A 24,682-nucleotide genomic window follows, 5' to 3' on the forward strand; every position below is an offset into this window, starting at 1 on the left:
TAAAATAATAGGAAGGAAGGCGATTAAAGATGTGATCATTGATAGTAGAATTCGTGCATCTGTACATGGTTGTGAAGTTTCAACGTCGATGGCTTGCTGTTGTCCATGAATTTGTCATGTCAAGGAGACACAAAAAAAAATACGTATCCACATCACGCCATCCCACTTGAACGCTCCTTTAGATAACTGGGAGAACGAGAAAGATGAGTAACTCATTCTTCATAGACTTTCCCTGTACGATCCCTACCGATAGGGTATTTTACACCGAGGCAACAGTGGAAGAACACTGTTTGCTTCTCGCTAAGTCAAAATTGATGGGCCTTGAGTTTTATTGTTCTATTAATTGACAGACAATCACTGCAGACAGGGATTTATTGATTTTAATTGTAGCAGTACACGGTAAGATCTAACAAAGATGTAGATGCTGTTCATATCATTTATTAGGAGAGGATCTTATGATGTCCTGTAAGACAGATCAGCCTCAACCTAGTCATATATTTCAGCATGATTGTAGATGAATAAAACAGAGGAAGTTGATGCCAGTCAGTCTCAGAACAGGACAAGTACTACCACTGCTGGCTGCCTGGCTGTTGATCTTTTCTGTAGAACACCTTGCTGCTAATCTCAGTTGGCTTATGAAACAGGTAAAGTTTTAGCTGCAACAAGGACTCAACAGAGAAATCAGCCCTGGAGTTCTTATAGAATGATCGCCTATCAAATTGAAGTGGCTTGGTTGCAATGGTGCCTTGAAATGACTCTGCAGTGGAGCTATCTCTTCAAGGAGTAGGATGAGGATGGGTGGTGTGCATGTGTGGTGTTTCGATGCTTTTTCCCCGTGAAGCGATCTTATCAAATTGTGACATCACTTTTACCTATTAATAAAAAGAAAGAGAAAGAGATAGAGAGAGAGAGAGAGAGAGAGTTCTGATCCCCACTCATCATCATATTTGGGTTGGAAATGGTGATAATGCCTTTTTATTTTAATGCGGAGCCGAAATTTCCAGGACTCCCCATCCCCACTTTTCATATTTTAAAGCAGATACATCCATGGTGGCCCTCCTTTTGTGGAAAGAGGAGATGGGGACAAGGATGGGGGGGTGCAGCTTTGCGAAAGGCACCTTCTGTTTCCTTGATATGGTGGATGTGATCCCTTGATAAGATCGAACCGATGGAGTGGGACTTGCATCCGCCATTAAAGATACTTCTCCTAGGACGGATGGTTGGGAGCAATTGTTCCTTGGAACAAGAACTACACTAAAATATGATTAGAGTTTGACTATCTCTTAGGACAAGAAGCAAGTGTGGCGTCTGAAGTAACAGAGGAAGATCACAATAATGAAGAAATTTGCTTGCGTATACTTCCAGCTTAACTAAACCACATCATTTAATAACGATATGTTCTAAGCTGATGAAAAGGCTACTAGAAATCAGCATAAACAAGGAGATATATTAGTCTCGGTGTAGAACAAGCAGGATATTGGATTGTTGGGCCAATCAACACGATTGTGTTAGCATATCAAACAACTGCACATATCAGCTCTTTCTGTCACTGGACGAACTTGTTGCTTGTGCCAAATCTTTAATCTTTGAACTGATTATTGAGCTTTGAAGCCACTCCACCGAATGATCCGATAATTTGGCACTGGCACACGAGAGAACACAGACAGGGATATCATCCAACCTACAATATTTGCAAATCTGAATGATTTCTGGACACTGTACCTCTTCATCAGCCGTGACAAGATGGGCTGTGTCCTGCGACCGATGCATGCTGCATGCACCATCATTCTGGCGCAGCAGAGTCTGTGGCGCAATTGTCTTGGCATGATAAAGTGTGTTGAAAAAGAGGGCCTCGCCACTGTCCTAGGAAACGTATGACTGTCTTCCTTGACAATGTTGACTCTGAGAACAAAATGTCTGATTGCAGTGCTGTCATTTGTCGGCATGAACTCCTCTAATGCGTTTTGGGAGTTTGGTCAGAGATCAGATGCTAAAGTAGACCTCATCGGAGTAGGTTATACGGTAGATCAAGGTATAATCTTAGCATTCCTCAGCCTCTGTTTCCTTTCAGTTTTCATTATCGACTCCTCCTACACCTTGTCATTCATATAGGCTTTTGACAGAATCCAACAAGCTTCAAAGGATCCTTACAAAAAAATCTCCATTGAATCCATCCAACAGATGACAGTAGCATATATTGGCAACTTAGAAAACAAGGGTATATGATCCTCCAAGAAAGAATTGAAGAGCCGACAACATATATGAGGCACCTAAACTCCTTTATTAAGCACTATTTTGTACTTAAAGAGACCTTTAACCTTTCATATTCCCAACCTCATGATCATGGATAGGGCCCATGAACAGCTTAAAATATAACACTCCGGAAGAATATGTGCCTGATGCAGACCACCACCAACCAAATTATTCAATGATCCCCACTGTTAATGATGGGTTGAGACTGTTGACAAGAGAATAAATCCTGGCTTATATAACATCATGTCTCCCTCGAGTGTCACTAGTCATCATTTTCAAGGCAATAGTTGAAGAAAAAAGATCATGATAAGACGTCAGCTGGTTTCCAAAAACCTGCCCAAAGTTCTTTCCGGACCTCACTCATCCTTTCACCATCAACTCTTGTGTGTTTGTGGACCTTGAAAGGTTCTACCAATTACTTGTGTCGGAGTACAGTCTTCCAATCCGAGGCCTCATCAAGAGAGCAGGGAAATGTTTTGATAGTTTATCTTTGTACAACCTTGTAAATATTACTCAGCAATCAATAATTGTGGATTGAAATATATATGTTGTCACCTGCAGCGAGATTTTTTACCTTTCGCCAAAAGCCTAAGTTTAATGTAAATAGTGTCGTCAGCACTATATTACATGAGGTGACAGTATGTCAAATATTAGACTGCAATGAAGTGTAAAGAGTTCCCATTAGGGAATCATTAAAGCCAATTATTACGTGTAAGCTTTCATTAACAGCCCAAAGCACAATGTATTATCCACTTAATGCTCGTGTACTACTACTCTTACAACCACCACCACCACCACCACCAGCTGTCTGTATCAGCTGCACCCGCCTGCAGCAAATCCAATCCTCGACTTGGCGACGTCATAAACCACGTTAAACGTCTGCTGCTGCCTGTTCCCGATGATCGCCACCCTCCCTGACGGCGCAAACGCCAAGCACGTCGTCGTCGCATCATCCACGTTGATAATTACGTTCCTCGGCGCCAGCTTCAATGTCGCGCCGCCTTCGAACACCATGTTTACCGCCGGCACCGCCGACGCCTTCACGGTCCCCCTGAAGCACGTGTCCAAAATCGAGTACGCCGGCGCCCGCTTGTACCTCTTGAGAGCCGCCACGATCGCGTTGCTGAGTGCGGTGTACACGTCCAGCGGCAGCCGCGTGATCACTGTCCCCGAGTCGATGATCGTCGGTGTCCCGGTGTACGCCGACGCTCTTACCGGCAAGTTCTTCCCGCCGACCGTGACGCCCGTCAGCCTGACGAAGTAAAGGGTGTCGTCCAGCGAGCTCGACACCATGGGAGTGTACGAAAACCGTGCTGGGTTGTACGAACCAATCGACAGGTATCCGGTGGACACCATGGTCGGAAGGCAGTAAGAGAAGGAATGACCGAGCCTTGGCCCGAGTTGAGACAGCAGGGAGAGCTCGTTGCGTGCCAGGCCAATGAGGCCGGCCGACTTGCCGAAGAGGCCCTCGTTGTCCTGGCCACAGCCGTAGACGAAGTCAGCGAGAGCTCGCGTTGAGCCCAAGGAAAGGCTGTCCTTGCCGAGGTAGCCGACGGAGAAAGAGGTGTCGCCGTAGCTCGCCTGATAGATGCAGACGTTGGCGACAGAGCATGAGGAAGGGTTGAGAGTGGCGGACAGGAGGCCATGGCACTCCGGCGCAGAGCACGAGACCGAGCGATAGGTGGCCGAAGCGGCGGGGTCGAAGACGGCGCCGACCTGGGAGTGGCACGAGACGCGGCAAGGGGAGCACTGGAGCCAGGAAAGGGAGGAGCCGGTATCGACGACCATGACGTAGGACTTGACCGGGGTGCCAAGGCCGACGCGGGTGACGTAGTTGCCGACGCCGACAGAGGTGCCGGAGGAGAGGGGGATGGAGGCGGCGTCGGGGTGGAGGATGAGGGAGGACCGGGACGGGGCGAGAGTGGTGTTGCGGAGGCGGGCGGCGAGGGAGCGGACACGGGCATCGTCGTGGGAGAGGATGGCGGAGAAGGAGAGGGAGGGGAAAGGGGCAGGGGAGCAGGGGCTCCTGGGGTGGTGGAGCGTGAAGTGGATGCCGGAGCTGTTGAGGTGGTGGAGCTCATCAACTGCAAAGACGAAAGCATCATCAACAGGAGCTTGCTTCAAGATCGCATATGATGATTTAAGATGGGTTAAGCATAGCTAACCGTAGTTAATATCAGTCGACTTGGATTAAAATAATATAAATAAAAATAAAAATACCTATCTAAACTAGTTTTAAAGTTGTAATATCATTTAAATCATCAGTTAATGGCATGTTAACAGGTTTTTAGATTTGGCAATGACATATACTGCCGTCAAGTGAATCCATATTCCACTTGACAGTGCAACCGCATCACAACGAAGGACCACAAAAGTTCTGCTTCTTATCGTTAGATTGGATAATCTATGGCAAGTGGGCCATTCCATAACAAATTGCAAGGTTGGATCATACCCCACCCAGAACAAGAAAAATCTAAGGAACAAGACAGTGCTGTAAACAATAATAAATAGATGAGGAAGGAATATTTCAATAGATTGTTAGGCTGCAAATTATGCTACGAGTAGTAGAAACGCCTGCCGACGACCTCATACTAATAGAATAAATGGTGGTTGGCAGTGGCCCCAAGCATTCGCAGGACTATTTCGTCCTTTAGAGAAGACATCAATGAATGCATCATCTCTTTGTCACATCATGCGTGGTTGCCTGCCTAACAATCAGATTACCAGCTACCATTAATTCCTTTGCTGATGCGCGAAGGAATCATTAGAAGGAGATTGATGGATGAACAGCTGAAGAAGGATTTCTGTGAATCATTTTTCATGTCTGTTCAACCAAAATACTGCACTTCCATAAAATTAAATGATAATATTTGGTCTCTAAAATCAAAAGCTTACGCTGAGAAAGGAATATGAACTCTAAACTCGCGCTGCAGTGCTGTTATCACTTCTTGAGGTATTTTTCTAAGAAATCCAGGGAGGAAAAAATCCATTTCGTAATAGTTTCATCGAAACATTGATGAAGAACAATGATTCCGGAAATTTTTACCGCTACGGTTCAAATTGAACTTGCATATACTTCGTCTTGATTTCCCTGAAACTTCATCATCATACTATATAAAAGTAATTAAGGAACGAGCATGACAAAGCAGATGATAGGGATATCAGAGGTGATGTGATCTCTTTAAACTTAATTCATGAAATAATACGGATACTTGAAGCATGAAATAAAGAAGATTACCCTTGTCCTTGGAAGAACATGAGCTACGAGGAACATCTCTGAGAGATGATGCTACTGTAAGCAGAAAAGAAGTAGTGACCAAGAGAAGCAATCCCATCTCTTCTTTCGTATGTGGAGGAGCTCTGGCGTTCAGGGGGTCTATATATAGAGATTCCAGTAGAGCATGTGCTACACTACACTCCTACGGGAGGAGTAGCTTTCGACTCCACCGAAAGAAACAATGGTTGGTGAAACATCTATTATAGCCTGAATACAAAAAGGTAGAGATCAGTAAAAGAAACACTAAATACACTTAAAAGAGTTATCCTCATAGTCAATTTATTGGAGAAATATCCACTTACCATCCTCAACTAATAAGCAAATTTATATGTGATGCATGATCTAAATTGATTGAGCCATGCGGATGGAGATTCATCTTCACGAGGTTGTCAAACACTCGAGTCAGTAATTTTGACGGCCTTCATCAAACCCAAACATAGCAAAGAAGATAGAGTAGGTAGAATTCTTAGTTTCTGGATGAAACTCCTCGATTACCTATCCCTAATTCAACAGCTAAATTAGGTTCTACAGTTAATGTCTGGTCTCCTCCATTGGAAAGTCTATTTATTGTAGCCAAAGAACACATCACAATGATTCGGACAACTGATTTGTCACCTTTCCTCCCCTTGCAGATTCATCTCACTCGGGAAGCAAATCTTGCGGTAGGCTTCTTGAATTTGTCCTAAGCAAAATGCAAAAAAAAGGTGCATGATATCATTTCAATTTAATATCTACTCTATAGTGACTGAGAAGCATGATCAATGACTCGTTTTTCAACTTAACCTCAGTTTTATGTTGGAAACTCACAGCTAGTACAATATCGGTATTGATTCAGTGATATAGACATGTCGAACAAACTTGTTAGCTCAATTCATCAAGTATCACCAGAATTTGACTTATGCATGAACATAGCACTATGATAAGTTTCATTTCCAATGGCTAAAAGATATCTAAAGCTTGTAATTTCATTACATAAAAAATCAATGTCCAGAAGAATAAACTAAAGCAAAAACCTTTTGATGCATAATTGTTGTTGACATTCAGTAACTGTAATGCTTAGTGTTTTGTGATGCCAAGAAACAATTGTAATCACAATGCCAAGAGGGACTAAAAAAAACGGGCAAAAGGATCCGAAACCAATCAACTACCGCCTGATTATGAAGAATAATCATAAGACTGGCAAAAGCTATAGTCAGACAGGTCTCTCATCCTCTAAAGAAGCAGTTTATAGTCTTGTATTATTTTGGGTGACAATTCTATAGGTTGCTGAAACCAGTATGGACCTATTGGAACTTCCAGTAATGACTACAAATATCAGTGGCCAATTACTGATTTTGTTTCCCTCCCTATAAACACAATTTACAATATAATCCACAAACTATAACACGATTTATCTTGTGTCAAAACACAGTTATTCATGGCTAGTCCATGTTAGGATAATGATGTTTAAGCACTGATATTGGAGATATTGAAAAGTTTCAATGAAAACAAAAAACAAATTACTTGCAAGCCAATACTAAAATCATGACCTTTACATCTAGGAAATAAGCTTCTGATTTTGTGTTGTACTAATGTTCAAAAGCTTTTAAATTATGTTGCAAAAATGAAAATTGGAAGTGCAGTCAAATCTACAATCATACTGACAGTTTCAGATTCATATATTTCGATAGTGGGCTCTTGTATCAATTGTCTATTTCTCAAATGGATCCTTCCTAGTGTACATGTTTTGCGGCATCTGACACCATTAAGTGGGATTCTCCTCTTCTGATGTGAATATTAAGGGTGGTCTCCATACATAAAAGCATAATTCTTATTCTGATGCTAAAAACAATGAGATAGATAATTGAGAATAGACTTTCAATGAGCAAAAGAAAAACATAAGATTTGTACCTAGAGAGGATGCAGGGTTGCCTTCATAGTCATCGTTCGTGTTCTGCTGAACCCGATCTAACCCAAATCAGCGCCCGATGAAGCCAATGAACGGAAAGGAAACCTATTTAACAAATGTTCAAACCAACTTCATGGTATCAAGTTATCAACCATTGTGTAGCATTATCGACGGTCATGTTAAATACAATATAAAGACACCATACTGTACAAAACTTGGAAAAAACTTCATGGACACAAATGCTTGAATCAATCCAGGATTGTGACTGCTAACTCCAGAAGTCCAAGGCAAATTGGTATAGTAGACAGCTGGTTCTTTTGATTCCAAGGCAATTCATTCCAAGGCAACTGGTCTTTCAGCAACCCCAGAACTTCCATCAGCTTCCAAAGTTGTATTCTGCATCTGAATTCTGCTGCCAGACACAGACGTTTTGCTTTTGGAATTGATCACCTTCATAAAGGATGAAACACCAAAAGTTTTTGGTTCCTTTCTCTTTCTAATAGTCTCAGCCCAACCATGCAAAGTTGATCGTAATTGCTCATCGAAGATAGCTTGCTTGAACATGTCACCCATCTTCACAATTTGATGCGTCAAACAAGCTGAGTTAGCATATAGATGCAGTGAACATTCTGAAAGGCTAGGAAAGAAATGGCTGCATGATCTAACCTGAGTGACAATGGTGTACAATGGGAGAGTGCTGTAGCTGCAGAGAACTTGGATAATAACACTGTCAAGATCAAACTCCTCAGTTAAAACAAAGAAGATTAGTTAAAGATTTTAACAGCATTTCTGAAATTTAAGAATCAGCATCTACATCTCTAATTAAAGTACTAGCGGTTGTCCTTTTAATACCCAACAAGAAGCCTGGGGACGATATAACCAACTTTTTCCATGATGCAGGAGTAAAATCCATAGGTGCTCTGTGGATACCAATATCAATCAGAATTAATGCAGATCAAGGGTAGATGTGGTTCTTTTCATGAATATTCTTACAATTATCCAGAAGAAATAGGCAAGCTCAAAAGCATTCTGAAATAAGATGAAATGTATCAAGTAAAGGAGGATTCCTGGCTGATTAAACCAGAAATGATGATCAGATGGCTTCACTTTTGGTACTTGACCATCTGTGGGCTTCTCAGCAGCTTCTTGAGCCAGACATGTTATAATATGCTCCAACTTTGTACCGACAGCTAGCAGAAGCTGAAATTTCATCAATCCACAAATAAGGTCTTGAATTGCCCTGAGATATTATATTTAATCTGGATTTCCTAAAAAGATATAGCTGTTACAATGGTGCATATACTTACAACAAGAGGCAAGAAAGACAGCCAAAAAAATGTGTGCCATCCTGCAAGGAATAAATTAAACAAAAGTTGGGATAGGTTTTAAACATCAAGACTGAATTCAGAATGCAAATCAAATACTGCGTGCAACAGTAACTTTCAAATTGTAAAGATACATGAGCACAAGTTACTTTAAAAGGAAAAAAAACACAGAAAAGAGGAGCACAAAGTTGGTTCTTCTAAAATTGATTAACCTGAACTTACAAACTTTAGTACCTCATTAAAATTCTCCTGATGAGAAAAAAAAAACATGGTTTGTTAATATTAGAAGAGTGAAGGCTACAACCATATCAAAGTTCCCTTTTCATTGATTTTTCACATTTGAAGTCAAAATAATCCTAGACAAGGTTCGGTTCTTTTTCTTCTCTTTGTGACCCTTATGGAGATGATGTGAACTATAAATCACTGGAACTTGGTCATGTGAGACGAGTTATCTTAATAATAAAGGTCTAGGAGCCATATAGAAGGATTTTTATCTGTAGAATTTTGATATCTAATTTAAGATATAGCATATGCACAAGCGAAGAGAAAAAAAAATCTTGGTAAGTTTTTTTTTTCATCTTGAAACTATATCCCATATTTATTATCAGCCAAAACAGAAAAAAGAAGTGTGGGGACAATTAATTGGGATTATGATATCTGAATGTAGGATGAACTAGAATTAATGTGGGGACAATTAATTGGGATTCTTGGTATGATGTCTAAATAGAAAACCTAGAATGAACTACTTATTATGTGTACTATAGATTATCAGTCAATAGTAGACCAGGAGGTTTTGCTGATAATTTATATTTCTAGCTATCTCTAAAATATAAATTCTAAAATGTATATTTCTGTACCCGAATGCCAGTTCAGAAACTAGCCAGAGTCGAGTATCTGAATGGTTGAATTCATCCAAAACTAGCAACATCAACAAGGTTTTGTTTGATTATCAGTGGTAATGCAATCAAAGCTGTATAACTTATTTTCAACATACCATTCACATTCAGCAAGAGGAATAAGACTACAAAAAGCCACAAGTACCATCTGCATTGACATAGTACACACATTTAAGCTGGATTCAAAACTGATTAAAAGTAATAAAGGAACTTCCCTTTGCATATTATCCACCTTATACCAACAACAATCTTGAAATCATCCTCAAGAGTTCGTAACATATATTTGTGAAAATCGAAGTCTGGGTTCGAACTGCAGTGTTTCTAGAGTGATATCAAGAAATAACAAGAAATGATCAGAAAAAGAGAAGGGGGATGGTACACAAATAGACAAATTAAATGAAAAAATTATCACCATAATTTTCCTAAAAATTATGCAACTTACCATTATAAACCCTGATCGCAATGCTATGTAATCTGATTTGGTAACAGAAGCATAAAACTGTTTCAGGAATGACATCTACATTCAAGAACAAAGCAATGGGTGAATTGGTAATTCACCAAGTAATGAAAAGATACTAACAATGCATAAATGGCCATGGCTACTGGGTAGTTCAATAGTTTTCAAGATCTATAGGGATACAGTGTACATGTATTTTTGTAAGGACGAGTATGAAATTGGCCAGTAATGCTTTTGCACTATTCAACGTTTGGAGTTTGGACTGCTTTTGTTATCTAAGAATTTATCTGAATGCTAGTTAATATAAATATGTCTACAAAAACTAAAGTAACAGGCTGGAATACTTGCACTCACAGTCAAAGAAGAGAATAATCTGCCCTCTTTCATCAAGTAAATAACAATCATATGATTCCTACAAGCCAATTGGTGCAATATAAAAAAAACGATGAATCAACTTACTATCCAGCTTAAGACAACTGATCTTTGCTGAAGCCCCTCTGTATGCTCCATCACGAACTCATTATGTTGCTGAACATGTGTAGAGAGTTCCTCTGCAGATACTGCAGGAAATCTTGTATTACAGAATAACAAAAAGATCTCACTCTTAAATGATGATCGCAAAGTTAGAGGGCCAGAAACTGATAAATTAATATGTTACATGTCTCTTTCTTTGGCTGCCCTTTCCTGATATCATTTTCCCAGAGCTTCCATTTTCTAATCTGCAAAAGATCAATCATTTATTTGAGTTCCTTCTGTCCAAATGTCATCTATTTCCAACATCTACATATTATTTCCTCTGTAAATGCTTGTTGGCTACCTTTGCTCCTCCTAGAACCATGGTAGTTGCACAGAACACAACATGGACAACTGCTAGCACAAATATAAAAATGTGCAGTTGATGTAATGCTTCCAGTGACAAAAGTGGAACTTTTCCCTGAGAAAGTTACTGCTCAATTAATACTGATGCAACTAGCCAACAATGACTTTCTTGCATATGTTAGAAACTTGAATGTTGTTAAAAGTTAAATATAAATGTTTATATATATATATATATATATATATATATATATATATATATATATATATGCATATATACATATACATATATGTATATTATATATATGCATATACATACACAACACACACACACACACACACACACACAGTATGTATGTTCCTTTATCAAGATGCTTCCACAAAACATAACTTATATGAGGACTTATATTGCAACCAAATATGAAGTGAACATAACATATGTACTCACAGAGACGGTGGTTACAGGTTTAACTTCTCATATATTGGTCCTTTTTCCCTTTTAAAATATAAATCTTTATAAATGCAGCTTATTAAAATGATTCTGTGTCTAACAAAAATGCATTGTATCATTAATTATGTAAATGGGAGGTTGTTATGGACCATATACATATGCATATATGCATGCAAATAAGCACTGTTCATTAATGTACATAATGTTTAAATGTTTGTGTACAAAAATGCATGGGTTGCGGTATTAAGTTCGAGCGTTTTGCAGACCTATGATCAATTATTTCATATATCAACCTTCAGCTAGACAAATTCTTATATCAACTGGTAAAAGAGTACTTAACATGCAATCACCCACTTTGTTAGAATCACAACTTATCACAAGCTTGATAACCTAAATAACATCAATAAATAGTCAAATACTATATTATCACATGGATTTCCAATATGGTGATACATAAAATAGAACTACGAGACCAAAAGCTCTAATAAGCTAATGAGACACTGGTCAAATTCAAATTGATTCAGAACAAATTTGACGACATCTAAGCTTAGTAACTCATCTGGCTTGGGAGTTATGGATTTGTGGAAGATAGAGTTCTGGATTCAACAAGATCTTATGTGTAGGCCGCCCAATTATAGCTTTATAGCAGAAACCAATGCTTCTTTTTTGAGTTCTAATAATGTAGCAGGTGGTTTTATCATTAAAGATCAGCAAGGAAGCTTGATAGCTACCAGATTTGTAGCAAGAGGCATGAGCTTAGTTCTTCATGCTGAATGTGCAGCAATTTTGGAAGGCCTTCGTTTGCGTTAAATGGTAGCTTTAACAACATTTCGATCAGATCCGACTCTCTTCAGGCGTGGTGAAGATTTTCAACAATTTTGAGGATATGCCTTGGCATCTCCGAAATATCCCTAGTGACTGTTTGTTGATTTTTGACAAAGTGGACCTATCCAAGTGTAGTTTTGTGTTTCGAGGGTGTAATAGGGAGGCACATGCTCTTTCTTCTTATGCTAGATTGGCAGATATCTCATGCAAATTTTGTATCCGCGTGATCAAGTTTTAATATATATTATCCTTAAATAATAAAAAAACTCACCTGTCTCATGCAAATATCAGAGCCTTCATCCTCAGATAAAAGCTTTCGGTTATTCCATGTTAGTTGAAGTTTTAAGCCCTTTGCACGATGGACCTCCTGGTTGGGGGGAAAGCTATTCTCCTTGCATGGAAGCATATGGTGAAAAAACCTTTTTGAGACACAAATGCGGCTGATGGTTCGTTGAAAGACTGTTAACAGGAGGGATATAAAGCCAAGAAGCATCAACTCTGCATACAGATATTGCCAAATTCTGTCACATCCTTACAATATAGTATCATAATGATATAGAAAGTAGATAAAATATAAGCTTTTAGTAACTCCCAAGCCCTACTCGGAAGAAATAAAAATGTGCAATATGAATCATTGATGTTATATTATGATGAGTCAGACTAATCAAACTTAAAATGGATCATTTGTTCATCCTCAAAATGATACATGCCAAGGAAGTTGATTCATGAGTCTAAGAGAAACAAGTATACCCCTTCATCAACATAAACAACCATGAAAGGAACCCTATGGGTGTGATTTGATTTGAAAGTCGAGCTCAAAAACTTGATGGACAAATCAATTAGCTTGGACCAGGAGTGCTGCATTTATAGAGAGTGACAGATCACTTGAGGTCGTCAACCAAATGTTCTTTGGTTGAACAACTTTGAATATTTTCTGACTATAGCTAAATGCATGAGAACGTGACAGCTGAGTGATGCTCTCCTGGCTGCTCTAATAGATCATCTGACTGTGGGGTAACACTACTGTTGACCTCAACAATGGTCATTCCGCTGTTGTACTACTATTTATGCATGTATTTTCCACACACACGAAAAAAGGGGGAGGACTCACAGCAGGGAAGTCATTCCCCAGAGTGTAGATGTTGATGAAAATATGTGTTTCAAATACTTTAGTGGGAAATCCGGAAAGGGATTCATCCCTTTGTAATTAGAATTATTCAGTCCTAATCTATTTGTTGATTAGATCCAAGATTGTTCCCTAATTATCCATATATGAAGGGTAGTAGCCAATCTGAAAGATACTTGTATGTTCCTACACTCTCTGACCAATCCAATTTATCAATTACTTGTCCACCATCTTCATGTGGGACTTGAGACATGACATTGTGTCCAGCCTCCAGCTTTGTTCTTGTCTAATGTGGGGTTTTTCCTCTCCCTCGAAGTGGGTGCAGATTACCACCATTGTTCTTCCTTGGATATGCTGATCATGATCAAGCCAATGCAGGTTATCCCGAACTACTATGTATCATGGTAGATCCAGATTTCCAATATAACTGTCATCTGAAAATTCACATTGCAAACCCTCACCACATTTTGAATTTTTAATTACAATTATAAAAATCAGATTACTTATAATTTAAGGCAAATTTTAATCCATTTTGTGTACAGCGAGAGAGAGGAAGTCACGCATAGGTGGTCAGGGATCTTAAAATGTTTCAACAATGGTCTGATGAAAGTGGTGTTAAATTTCCAATCTAGGGATCATGTTAGGAGAAAGTGTTTTAACTGCTTGGAAGATTTCCTTTAGCACATGTTGCTAAAATATGCACCTAAAGGATCTCAAATTGCATATGCATTTGAGCATGTCAAGCTTTATAAGCAGAAGGTTTATACAAACTGTCAAGATACTAGGCAGTAGCTCATGGATATATATTAATATCAAAACTTCCATATTCTCATACAAGAAACCTGGTGATATCTGCACAGAATTTCGGAATCTAGTTTTGATAGTATGCATAAACAAAAAAAAGGACCAAACTAACCTTCTTTTAGCTTCTGCAAAGCCTTATAAAGTGCATCCTGTTGATTATGCTTCAAAAACTGAAAGGAAAGCAAGAAAAGCAAGTGAAGTATCGGTTTATGACTCCAGCAGCATAAAAAAAGCATTGCGCAGCAAGGAAAAACAGTGTTGGCAAGACTTAAGATTGTCAAAAGGCTTGCAGAATGGAACTGGTCTGTGCACTAAACTTCAGAGGCTTTGACCTACAGAGAACAAGGATGTCTTTCCAAAAACATGCACCAAAAGGGCATGCCATTTTCTCCGGTGATCTGATAGGAAAACTTTATGCTTAACTCTGTAAATTTTGGTGGGCATAAGGAGCACAAGAAGGGAAAAGGGCAATGAATCACCACTACATGCACGTGAAAATAATTTGAAGAAGCTTCTTTAGAACCTCTTCAAATTTTGGCTGCTCTGCTTCCTTTTACACCATGTGGTTGAGCGATAAAGATCATATTCTATCAAATGTTTTTTAATCGGTGTATTGGTATAATTTAAATGAGGCATCGGCTTATCATATCAGTGTGTGCTCGTAAGTTATTGATTGAGTCGGCACCATACTGTGCAGTCAAGAATCCTAGGCAGTTCATGGACGTATGAGTAGTGAACAGAAATAAGGCAGTGGACATCAAAAGAGCAGGTGGAATGAACAAGAAACCTTAAGGCACAACCACAAATATGCTTATTCTTCGGCAATGATCAGTTGCATAGGGAGGTACCAGTTGGGCCACTATCACCACTATTCCTCACTGAAGAATTTAACACATTGAACACATACCAAAGAGTAAAACATAAGCCAACGATGGGAACAACAAAGAACGAAAGACCTACAATCACATCAAGAATCTTATCATTTCAAGAACAAGCATTCCAACCTTTTCAGATACCTTACAAAACCCAACCATCTCTAGTGGTTGTATAGAAAATTGTCACCAGAAGAAAAAAGATTTGTTTTTTTTTTCTTGGGAGAGAGAATTCCATTTTTTAATAGAATGAACAAATCACAAGATCGGTTTGAACAAGGAAACTTTAACAATAAAGGTACACAGCTTGAACAAAAGATGAAGTTTTTCTTCCAACGCTAGTAGTCAGAAAGGTAGGAAAGGCGTCAGCAAAGATCGTACCTTTCCAAGGTAATGTAGGAAGCGCTCGACGAGCAGAGAGATGACGACGAAAATGGTGCAGACGGCGGCGACCACCCACGTAGGCGTGTACTCCAGTGACTCATGAGACTGCGGACCCGCCATTGCCTCCTTCCTAGACCAAGCTCAGCATGGAAGCCAGTAGGATACGATGAAGGGAAGGAGAACTTTTCTAAGTAAGAAGGGATGGGAATGTCTGGCGAATTGGATTCAGAGGAGGATAACGAAGAATGTAACCTGTGGTGAAGCAGAGGATGCTGCTAGTGGGCCAAAAGTAAAGCGTTTCCTAGTCACTTTTGAGATACGCTTGTGTGCCTCCATTTGGTACATAGCAAATTGGTCTTCAGGAACGGCGACAAAACAGTTGACCAGAGAATGAAAGGGCACTGCGTCTGGAGGCAGTGCGTGGCGCGGCTAAGTGAAGGGAAGACGGAGATAGGGCACATGTGGAGCTGGAGGAGCGTTTCCGGTGAGTCAGGAAACGTGTGAGGAACATCCGAAGCAGGAGATTTTGGCATTTTTAGCTTCGGTACAGTCAAACACTGGTTGAGCTTTCTAGATCGGGAGATTATGTTTTTTTATTAAATATATATTATCCTTGACTATTTATAGATTACTTTTATAGTTTCATATTTCAATCTTTAGATTTAAAAAATTTATATTAAGATCTTTATAATTATAAAAAATAAAAAATAATAATAATTTTAATATCTCAATTAAAATTATATCGATACTTTGTGTCATGTCGACAACGATACGAGGTCACTTGATAGTAATAATTTTATAGTTTCTTTTCTATATTGATTGTTTAATATAGACCGGCAATATTTGAATGGTAGCAAATAATGTTTAGAATATTAAAATTGTTTTTTATTAATTAATTTTATTATTTTTATATTTTACATTCATTACTGTAATGATTCTAATATAAATTTTTTAAAACTAAAAACCTTAAAAAGATAATATGTAATTAATCCTTTTTCTCCCTATAAACATAATATAAAATTGAATTACCATAATATAGAATTGAATTAAAAGACGACTTGAGCTGGAAGAATCCCCCCCACGACCACGTCAACGAATCTGAAAGCATATACGTGGACCCAAGAGAATACTTGGTTCGAGCAGGCTATCATCACACCGAGCTTGGCACAAAAACAAATCTTACAAGTTTGCTTGCACCAAATGTAGGACTGTCACAGCGTGATTTTGCAGCAATAATATACCATAAATTGCTCAAAACATAATAAATATATATATATAAGCACATCCAGACGTAAAAAAAAAAATTGAGCAAAGTCACAAAGCCTGCGTTTGCACAAAAGCCCATAGAGACAAGATAGCAACAATACATAACCTCTCAGTTCAATGTTAAATGAGCAGTAAGCAAAAGGATTACTAGAAAGATAGCAAGCCTCGATCTGGATTAGTCTACTTCCTCCATCTTGCTCTCTTCCGCATCTGCTTCTTCGAGGGAAGGCATGTCAGTATCTTCCACCTTTTCATCCTCGTCAATGCTGAGGCCTAATTTCAGCATCCTGTGGATCCTGTTGCCAAAGGTGTTGGGGTCGTCAAGACTGAAACCAGAGGTAAGAAGAGCAGTCTCGAACAGCAGGAGCGTGAGATCCTTGACTGACTTGTCATTTTTGTCAGCATCCGCTCGCTTCCTCAACTCCTCCATAATGGGGTTTTCTGGGTTAATCTCCAAAGTCTTTTTGCTAGACATGTAACCAGCCATGCTGGAGTCCCTGAGAGCTTGTGCCTTCATAATCCTCTCCATGTTAGCAGTCCATCCATACTCGCCGGTCACCAAACAGCAGGGGGAGTCAACAACTCGGTCAGACACAATGACCTTCTCCACCTTGTCACCCAACACTTCCTTTATGACTTTGCACAGCCCCTCAAATTTTTCCTTGAGTGTTTCCTTCTTCTTCTTCTCATCCTCACTCTCATCAATCTTCAGTCCCTCCTTTGTTGCAGAAACCAGCTTCTTACCCTCAAATTCCTTCAGCTGGCCCACAGAATATTCATCAATTGCATCAACCATGAAAAGCACCTCATAGCCCTTCTTCTTGAGCTTTTCGAGGAATGGGGAGTTCTCCACAGCCTTTTTGCTCTCGCCGGTTATGTAGTAAATGTCATTTTGGCCCTCCTTCATCCTTGTCACATAGTCCTTGAGGCTGGTCATCTCATCCCCACTCTTTGTTGAGTGATACCTTAGCAATTCAGCAAGCTTTGACCTGTTCTGGGAGTCTTCATGGATACCGAGCTTGAGATTCTTCGAGAATGCCTCATAGAACTTGTTATAGTCCTCTTTATTCTCAGCAATCTCGAAAAAGAGCTCGACACACTTCTTAACTAGGTTCTTGCGGATTACCTTGAGAATCTTGTTCTGCTGGAGCATCTCTCGTGAGATGTTGAGAGGAAGGTCCTCAGAGTCGACAATACCTTTGACAAAACTAAGGTATTCTGGAATTATTTCTTCACAGTTGTCCATGATGAAGACACGACGGACATACAGCTTAATATTGTTGAGCTTCTTCCTAGTGTCAAAGAGGTCAAAAGGAGCCCTCTTGGGCACAAAAAGAACAGCCTTGAATTCAAGCTGACCCTCAACAGAGAAATGTTTCACAGCTAGATGCTCCTCCCAGTCGTTGGTCAGACTCTTATAGAAAGCCGCATACTCTTCCTTGGTGATCTCCTCAGGCTTCCTCATCCAGATGGGCTTCTGCTTATTGACCAAAGACCACTCATGAGAAACCTCCTTAATTGTTTTCTTCTTCTTCTCTTTCTCTTCCTTTTCTTCATCAACATCCTCCACCTTGCCTTCCTCAGTGTCTTTCTTGTCTTCCTCATCCTCATCATCAGAAATTTCCTTCTCAGTGGTCTTCTCAGTCCAAAGGGAAATAGGGTAGCTGATGAACTCAGAATGCTTCTTGATGAGATCCTTGAGGCGGCGCTCCTCAAGATACTCCAACTGCAATTGAACAAACCAAAGTACAAAATAAATGGAAGTCTGGCATGCTTAATTGACCAGAATATCATTCCCAGATTGTGCATGTTTCCCAATAAGCATTGTTTCTTTATAATCAAACAGTTCTACAAAATAAAAAACATCAAACTGAAAACACCTGAGTAAAAGCGTTAATGATTACGCTAGAGGGCACCAGGACTATCAGAAACTTTAAAAAAAGAAGTCAAGAAACCTTCTTTATAGGTTGAAAATACTGACGACATTAAATACTGCAGGCTACACCAATTTGAACCACCAAGCAGTCACAAAATAGGTGAGTTAGTTCTTGAAAATTTAATAATCAGTAATATTCAATTAAAATGTAAAATAAATAGCATTAAAACTTCTAATTGCTATCACAAAATAATGATGTCAATCTACAAATGCAGCATAATACCAAAGCCAGGGCTATCATCAACACTTTACTGTTACACTCCACAGCTTAATTAATGTAAACATGACCCTCGCCATCTTTTGTAAGGGTCACATGGAGTCCGATGTGAGATGCCAAGAAAGACCTTTAGTAAGTATTTTCCTATGTAACTACTTAAGCATTAGTAACAAACTTAAATTATTGCACCACAAATAAATGCAAGTTATGAACAAAAAAGAACATAACTAAGCCTCTGTATTCAAGAAAGATGGCTTAGTCTTGAAAAATGTAGTGTGCATTCCATGTCAGAGGTTAATTCTAAAATTATAGCAGGCATACAAGTATGAATCTGAAAGAAGAAAAGAAGGGTGCAAACTGTAGGAGGATCCAACAATGCAGGATACAGGAAGGGTCGACATAGAACCTTAACCCTACACAATAAGAAGGTTGTTTCAGTGACCAAATCCTAATCACCCAGTTCACATGGAACAAACTTATCATGCTCACTCTCTATATTAATCTAGCTTGATAATTACAACCAAATCATTGTCAAGGTTCATCAGAGCTTTGTATTACAACCACTTATGTCTAACAAGAATCTCAACAAATCAAGATCATCAAAGGAAAGGAAGGTGCAAACTCAACAGATAAGCATATGATATCCATCAACATAGCCACAACAAGAGTATACTTAATTGATAAAATTTTCAGCCCCATCAGTGAGCATAAATTTAAGCTATTCATCACTACCTCTGAAGAAATAATCAATTGGGACAAGTAAATACGTAAACGAATATTTAAAACAAGTTAAATTAAATCATTCTTAGAACACGGAGAAGGAATTCATTGAGCAACAAACATAATTAAACACGGTTATCTTTTGTAATTTGAAAAACAAAGAGAAATCCTTTCATCAAAGCAGCTTCATCGGCAATTCTACTCAATAGCAGTTTCCATCTCTACCCAACCATGATGCCTTATCTAAACAGGTCATCAAATCATAGAAACTTAAAATTTCTTAGCAAATTGATGTATGCATAGCAATACCTGATCCTCCTTGAGGAAAAGTGTAATCTTTGTCCCCCTACCAAGACTCTCACCAGAAACATCCCTGGTTACGGTGAATGAACCCCCGGCCTGTGACTCCCACACGTACTGTTCATCGTCGTTGTGCTTGGTGGTCACAACAACCCTCTCCGCCACGAGGTAGGCCGAATAGAACCCCACACCAAACTGACCGATCATACTGACATCGGCCCCAGCAGCAAGGGCTTCCATGAACTCTTTGGTGCCCGACCTGGCGATGGTACCAAGATTGTTGACAAGGTCGGATTTAGTCATGCCGATGCCACTGTCGATGATAGATAAGGTATTGGTAGCCTTGTCGGGGATAATATGGATGAACAGCTCCGGTTGCGCGTCGAGCTTACTCTTGTCGGTGAGGCTCTCGAACCGGATCTTGTCCAACGCCTGTTAAGAACCCAGATCAACGACAAAATCAAGCCCCATCATAGCGGCAAAAATGACTCTATAAACGAAAAGTACGAGGATTGCTAACATCGGAGGAGTTGCTAATGAGTTCACGAAGGAAGATCTCCTTGTTGGAGTAGAAAGTGTTGATGATGAGGCTGAGAAGCTGATTGATCTCAGCCTGGAAGGCGAAGGTCTCCGCGTCGGCCGCCATGGAAGGGCGTCTCTCAAGCGAACTCAAGATCTAGGGTTTGAAACCTGCGATTGAGATTTTGCAGTCGAGAGGGCGGCGATGGCTTTTATGTAGGGAACCGGGTTCTAGAACCTTCCAGAAGGGGCGCGACAAGGAATTAGATCGTAGCGCATCAACGTTATATTTGGTGGACCGTTATATTCATCTTTGTGGGCCGAATTCTTCGGTTTGGGTTCTATCCAACTTGGAAAGTATTTATTAATGAATAAAGTTGGAAAAAAAATTGTTTTCTTTTACCAAAAGACTTAGTGAGTTTGAGTTTGGAGAGTTGCATAAAGTTAGTTCCGGAGGGAATTGATCCACCCATATAATATTCAGTTTATCTTATCTGAATTTTCTGTCAATCTAATTAGTTATTGATAGAAAGAATATTAATGAAGAAGTTTTATTGAATTAACTTTAGTTTTAATATATTAACATGTCTCTCTTCTATTAAGAGATGATTTTTCTCAACAAAGGTTTTTCTTAACAGAGTAGAGAGATAAGATTTCCTCGAAAAAATCTTATCTTCTATCGACTATCTCACTCCCTAAAAATATGATATTTCCAATTTTAGTTGGTCATCATAGAAGCAACATTAGGTTGAATAAACATTTTTCATTCTGACATACTTATATGTCAATTTGGACTTGGGATTGGCATAGATGGTATTGATGGGAGAGGTGGAAGCGACCAAAAAAGATTTAATAAAACCATAAATAATGATTTAAATATTTCAAACTTAATTAAATATATAATTTTTTTAATAAATTTAATAATGAAAAAAAATTCGTATAATCAACATAAAATAATTGAGATTTATGACATTATTATTTTTGTTATATAATATTAAAATAATAACTTTAATTGATCATCTTGGGTAATTAAAAAATAAAATTTGGATTTTTCTCTCACAACCAAGGTTTTTAAGTTTCGAGTTGAAAGTTGACTAGACCAAACTAGTCAAATCGGTTCAAAATAATATTTTTAGTTTAATTGAATAGATTATAGTATTTTTTTTAATAAAACTATAATATTTTTATTATAAAACTAAAAAACATGATAATACTATTAAAAATACTATGACTTAGTTTCATTAATTTAAAGTTTTATAAATATTAGTTACTAACCTATATTAAGGTTTCATAAAATATTTTATGTAATAGTTTTAAAATAATTTTGAATGAAAACTAAGGATATTTGATATATTTCAAAACAAAGGATGACATGTCCTTGTTGATAATAAAAAATAATCTCATTCAAAATATTTTTGAATGAACTTATATTATTTTCGTCATTAAATCAAAATATCGAAACTCTAATGAAAACTATTATAACTAAATTTCAATTAATCAAAATTTCCAGTAACCATAAATATCAATTTTTTTTATAGATTATGAGATATTATAGAATTATTAATATGAAATTTGAATGATTATGGATGGAAATTACGTACGTCTTGACATATTTCAAAATAAAGAATGCTAAAAAATTTAATTTTTTACTCTTTGTCTTAAATTTAAATATGAATATTCTATAAAATATTATGATATTTATAATTAATTATTATAAATGAATAAAAAAAAGAATGAGATATTTTTTGAAGCTATAATATTTTTGCATTAGTAATAAAACTTATTATTTTTTATAAATAATATAATTATAATTTTGAGATAGGAATAAACATGTCTCATATTTCAATGAGCAATCTCTTATCATTGCATGAGTGACATCTTAGTATTATGTGACCAACATATAGATATCATACTATCGATATTTTATCGTCATGTGTCGACATCTCAACATGAGGTTGAGTAGATAGGATGTTATCATATTTTAAATTTAATATATCATTCTTATAATTCAATTTAGAAAGATATACTATATTTTTAATAATTAATATATCCCATATGAAAGTAATAGTATTTGGATCTCAATATAAAAAAGACTCTTCAAGTATATCCTGAAATACAAACCTCTCTACATCATTAGGAGCACTCTTGAAGTTGTTTATAAGTGCTGCTAGACAAGGATGATATCAATTGAAATTACTTGGGGACAATATCTCATTCGAAAGACCTAAGTTCATTTCGAATGAGTTGAATAATTAAAACGATAAATATTTTTAAGAAACATATAAAATTATTAAAAATACTGTAAATTAAGAACATTATGTTTAACTTAAACAGAATTTTTGATAAAAATTATTATTATTATTTGGGTATTTTAATTTTTACAAGGGGGGAGGGATTCTCTTTAGAAACGAGGATATGATCGAAACAAACCCAAAATTATGGATTTCTTTCCTATGATATCGCCCATATATCAATTACCTTGTTATTTACGGTACCCGTCCAATCGTACCCGTTATTTTACTCCGCTTTTAGATGGACGGTCGTGTTGCACGGCACGAAATATAAAGCGTCCACCCGTTCTATAAGTTTGGAATCGCCTTGCGATTTTTTGACTCTCGACCGCTACAAGGTCCACCGCAAAGTAGCGGCCCGGTCATTTCTCTAGGGTTTCAAGTGCGCGCTTCCTCTACCATCCCAATTTTTAGACTTTCGTCAGTCCGATTCATGGCTTTTGTTTTCTCTTCTTGTCCTTCTAGCAGGTCTTTTGATCGTTATTTGGTTTTATGCTACATTGTACCGAGATCGGGGTTCATTTGTTGTTGTCCTGGTCTTGATCCGGATTCGGCTGTAGCAACAGCAACCAACGGGAAGAAAACTGGTCGGATTGCTTTGAAATTTTCCATAGGCATTCCGCTTACCGAATTTCCCATATCGTTCTCGTCGAAGTTTAAAAGGGAGGCTTTTTTGGGTTGTATTTTGATTTATGAGAAGGGGAGAAGAGAGGAATGGTGTACGTATTAGCCATTCTCAGAGGCCCTTCTCATATATCAAGTGCTATTGATCTCATGCATGATAGCTTGGTCGTCATCCGGGCAAGCTGCGCTTTGATCTTGCAGGTTGCGTCATTTGATGACTATATTTTGGTATATCTTATTCTTTCTTGTGATAGTATTTATGATTCTTTTGTTTTTTATTCGATTGATGTATTTTTCTGATTTTTTACATATTTATTACGAAACAAAAATTGTGAGGAGTGATGATTTGATTTATATCTATCATGTGAATTTTTTTTCTTCTAATTGATAGGATTCGAAGCATTCAAAGCTCGAAGGATTCATGTATTTACTTCTTGAATATCTTTAGTTAGTGATTCCTCTTGTGGGGAACATCTCACTAAAAAAAAATCTGAAATGAATGGGTTAAATCACCTTAAATTGCGCTAAATTAAAAAGTGAAAAATGGGATTATTACTACTATCAGCAATTTAGGTGAGGCATCATAACGAGTTTTGGCACTGATGTGATCAAACATCTTTCATAAATTGGGATGAATTTGAATGGTTGGCAGCACTAAATTGTGGTTCTTAATGTAACACCATATTATGCTGTGTACTGATTACAATTACTGCAAAAAAATTACGGGAACACAATGTTGTTTTCAGAAGAGAATAGCAAACCACATCTAAAATCTGGTATGGGTGAGCTCTTTGTGATACTATAATTCCATGGTTAAATTCGTTGGACGAATCCCTTGTATTATGATGTTAGGATCAGTTCATGGTAGTCTGCTGGAATGGTCTTTGAAGCTACAAGCTTTGTTTTCCCTGGATTTGTTGCTGGAGGGTTTGTTACGAGCAGTATTTCTAAAGTTGATTTGGTGAATGGAAATGTTAATGCTTATGTTTTCTATAGTTAAATTTAGTTAAAAATATTCTGTAATATTTTTGTTTCAGATCGGAATAACGTTAGGTTTAACATTATAATATTTATTCATAGTGCACCCTTTGTGATGTCTGCTGAGATGATTGTTAAGAATTTCCTCAAACTATTGTGATGTCTGCTGAGATGATTGTTAAGAATATAAAACATATTGCCCCTCAACATTTTTTTCTATATTGTTTCAGGATAAGGTGAGGTAAATCGAGTTCACAATTTTACTATTTTAACAGAAATGAAAAATTCATCAAAAATCAAAATATAGTTAATTGCACTTGAAACTTGAATCCAAAGAAGGTGGAATTCTAGTTATTTAAGTCTTCTTTTTTATAATTTAGGTGTTAAAAGTATGGGAAATTAGTATGTGGAGCTCTCCGTATGACAGAATTCATCCTGTCCTATTGTTTAGAGGATC

The 24,682-nt window shown here is 37.8% G+C and overlaps 3 protein-coding genes and 1 non-coding gene across 7 annotated transcripts; 1 reads left to right on the forward strand and 3 right to left on the reverse strand.

Annotated features, from left to right (window-relative positions):
* Window positions 1-2,914: 2,914 nt before the first annotated feature.
* On the reverse strand, window positions 2,915-7,558 carry LOC135607224 (aspartyl protease family protein At5g10770-like). The gene is made up of 4 exons (XM_065098873.1): window positions 7,421-7,558; window positions 5,833-6,212; window positions 5,492-5,737; window positions 2,915-4,337 (listed from the first exon to the last, which is right to left on the reverse strand). The coding sequence occupies exons 3-4, from the start codon at window positions 5,586-5,588 to the stop codon at window positions 3,067-3,069; spliced, it is 1,368 nt and encodes a 455-aa protein (XP_064954945.1). The 5' UTR covers window positions 5,589-5,737; window positions 5,833-6,212; window positions 7,421-7,558; the 3' UTR covers window positions 2,915-3,066.
* Window positions 7,536-15,747, reverse strand: LOC103977878 (MLO-like protein 13). 4 transcript variants are annotated; one of them, XM_065098871.1, is made up of 14 exons: window positions 15,372-15,744; window positions 14,231-14,288; window positions 12,460-12,686; window positions 10,914-11,030; window positions 10,755-10,815; window positions 10,556-10,656; window positions 10,082-10,156; window positions 9,872-9,960; window positions 9,738-9,787; window positions 8,726-8,766; window positions 8,526-8,618; window positions 8,271-8,338; window positions 8,085-8,145; window positions 7,536-7,991 (listed from the first exon to the last, which is right to left on the reverse strand). In XM_065098871.1, exons 1-14 carry the CDS (start codon window positions 15,492-15,494, stop codon window positions 7,752-7,754), a joined length of 1,404 nt encoding a protein of 467 aa, XP_064954943.1. In that variant the 5' UTR covers window positions 15,495-15,744; the 3' UTR covers window positions 7,536-7,751. The 4 variants fall into 4 exon arrangements, 3 of the variants coding, with proteins under 3 accessions (XP_064954943.1, XP_009391802.2, XP_064954944.1); XM_009393527.3 differs by having other exon boundaries at window positions 8,412-8,618; window positions 15,372-15,742; XR_010485121.1 differs by having other exon boundaries at window positions 7,922-7,991; window positions 8,233-8,338; window positions 8,412-8,618; window positions 15,372-15,737.
* Window positions 15,748-16,621: 874 nt separating this feature from the next.
* Window positions 16,622-20,528, reverse strand: LOC103977879 (heat shock protein 81-1). Its single transcript, XM_009393528.3, has 3 exons — window positions 20,334-20,528; window positions 19,823-20,245; window positions 16,622-18,366 (listed from the first exon to the last, which is right to left on the reverse strand). Exons 1-3 carry the CDS (start codon window positions 20,457-20,459, stop codon window positions 16,816-16,818), a joined length of 2,100 nt encoding a protein of 699 aa, XP_009391803.1. The 5' UTR covers window positions 20,460-20,528; the 3' UTR covers window positions 16,622-16,815.
* Window positions 20,529-23,174: 2,646 nt separating this feature from the next.
* On the forward strand, window positions 23,175-23,266 carry LOC135608612 (small nucleolar RNA snoR109). The gene has a single exon (XR_010485590.1). It is a non-coding gene; the product is annotated as a small nucleolar RNA snoR109 (small nucleolar RNA).
* The last annotated feature ends 1,416 nt before the right edge of the window (window positions 23,267-24,682 follow it).

This window comes from Musa acuminata, chromosome BXJ2-3, assembly GCF_036884655.1.
Source record: "Musa acuminata AAA Group cultivar baxijiao chromosome BXJ2-3, Cavendish_Baxijiao_AAA, whole genome shotgun sequence".
NCBI classification, from domain to species: domain Eukaryota; kingdom Viridiplantae; phylum Streptophyta; class Magnoliopsida; order Zingiberales; family Musaceae; genus Musa; species Musa acuminata.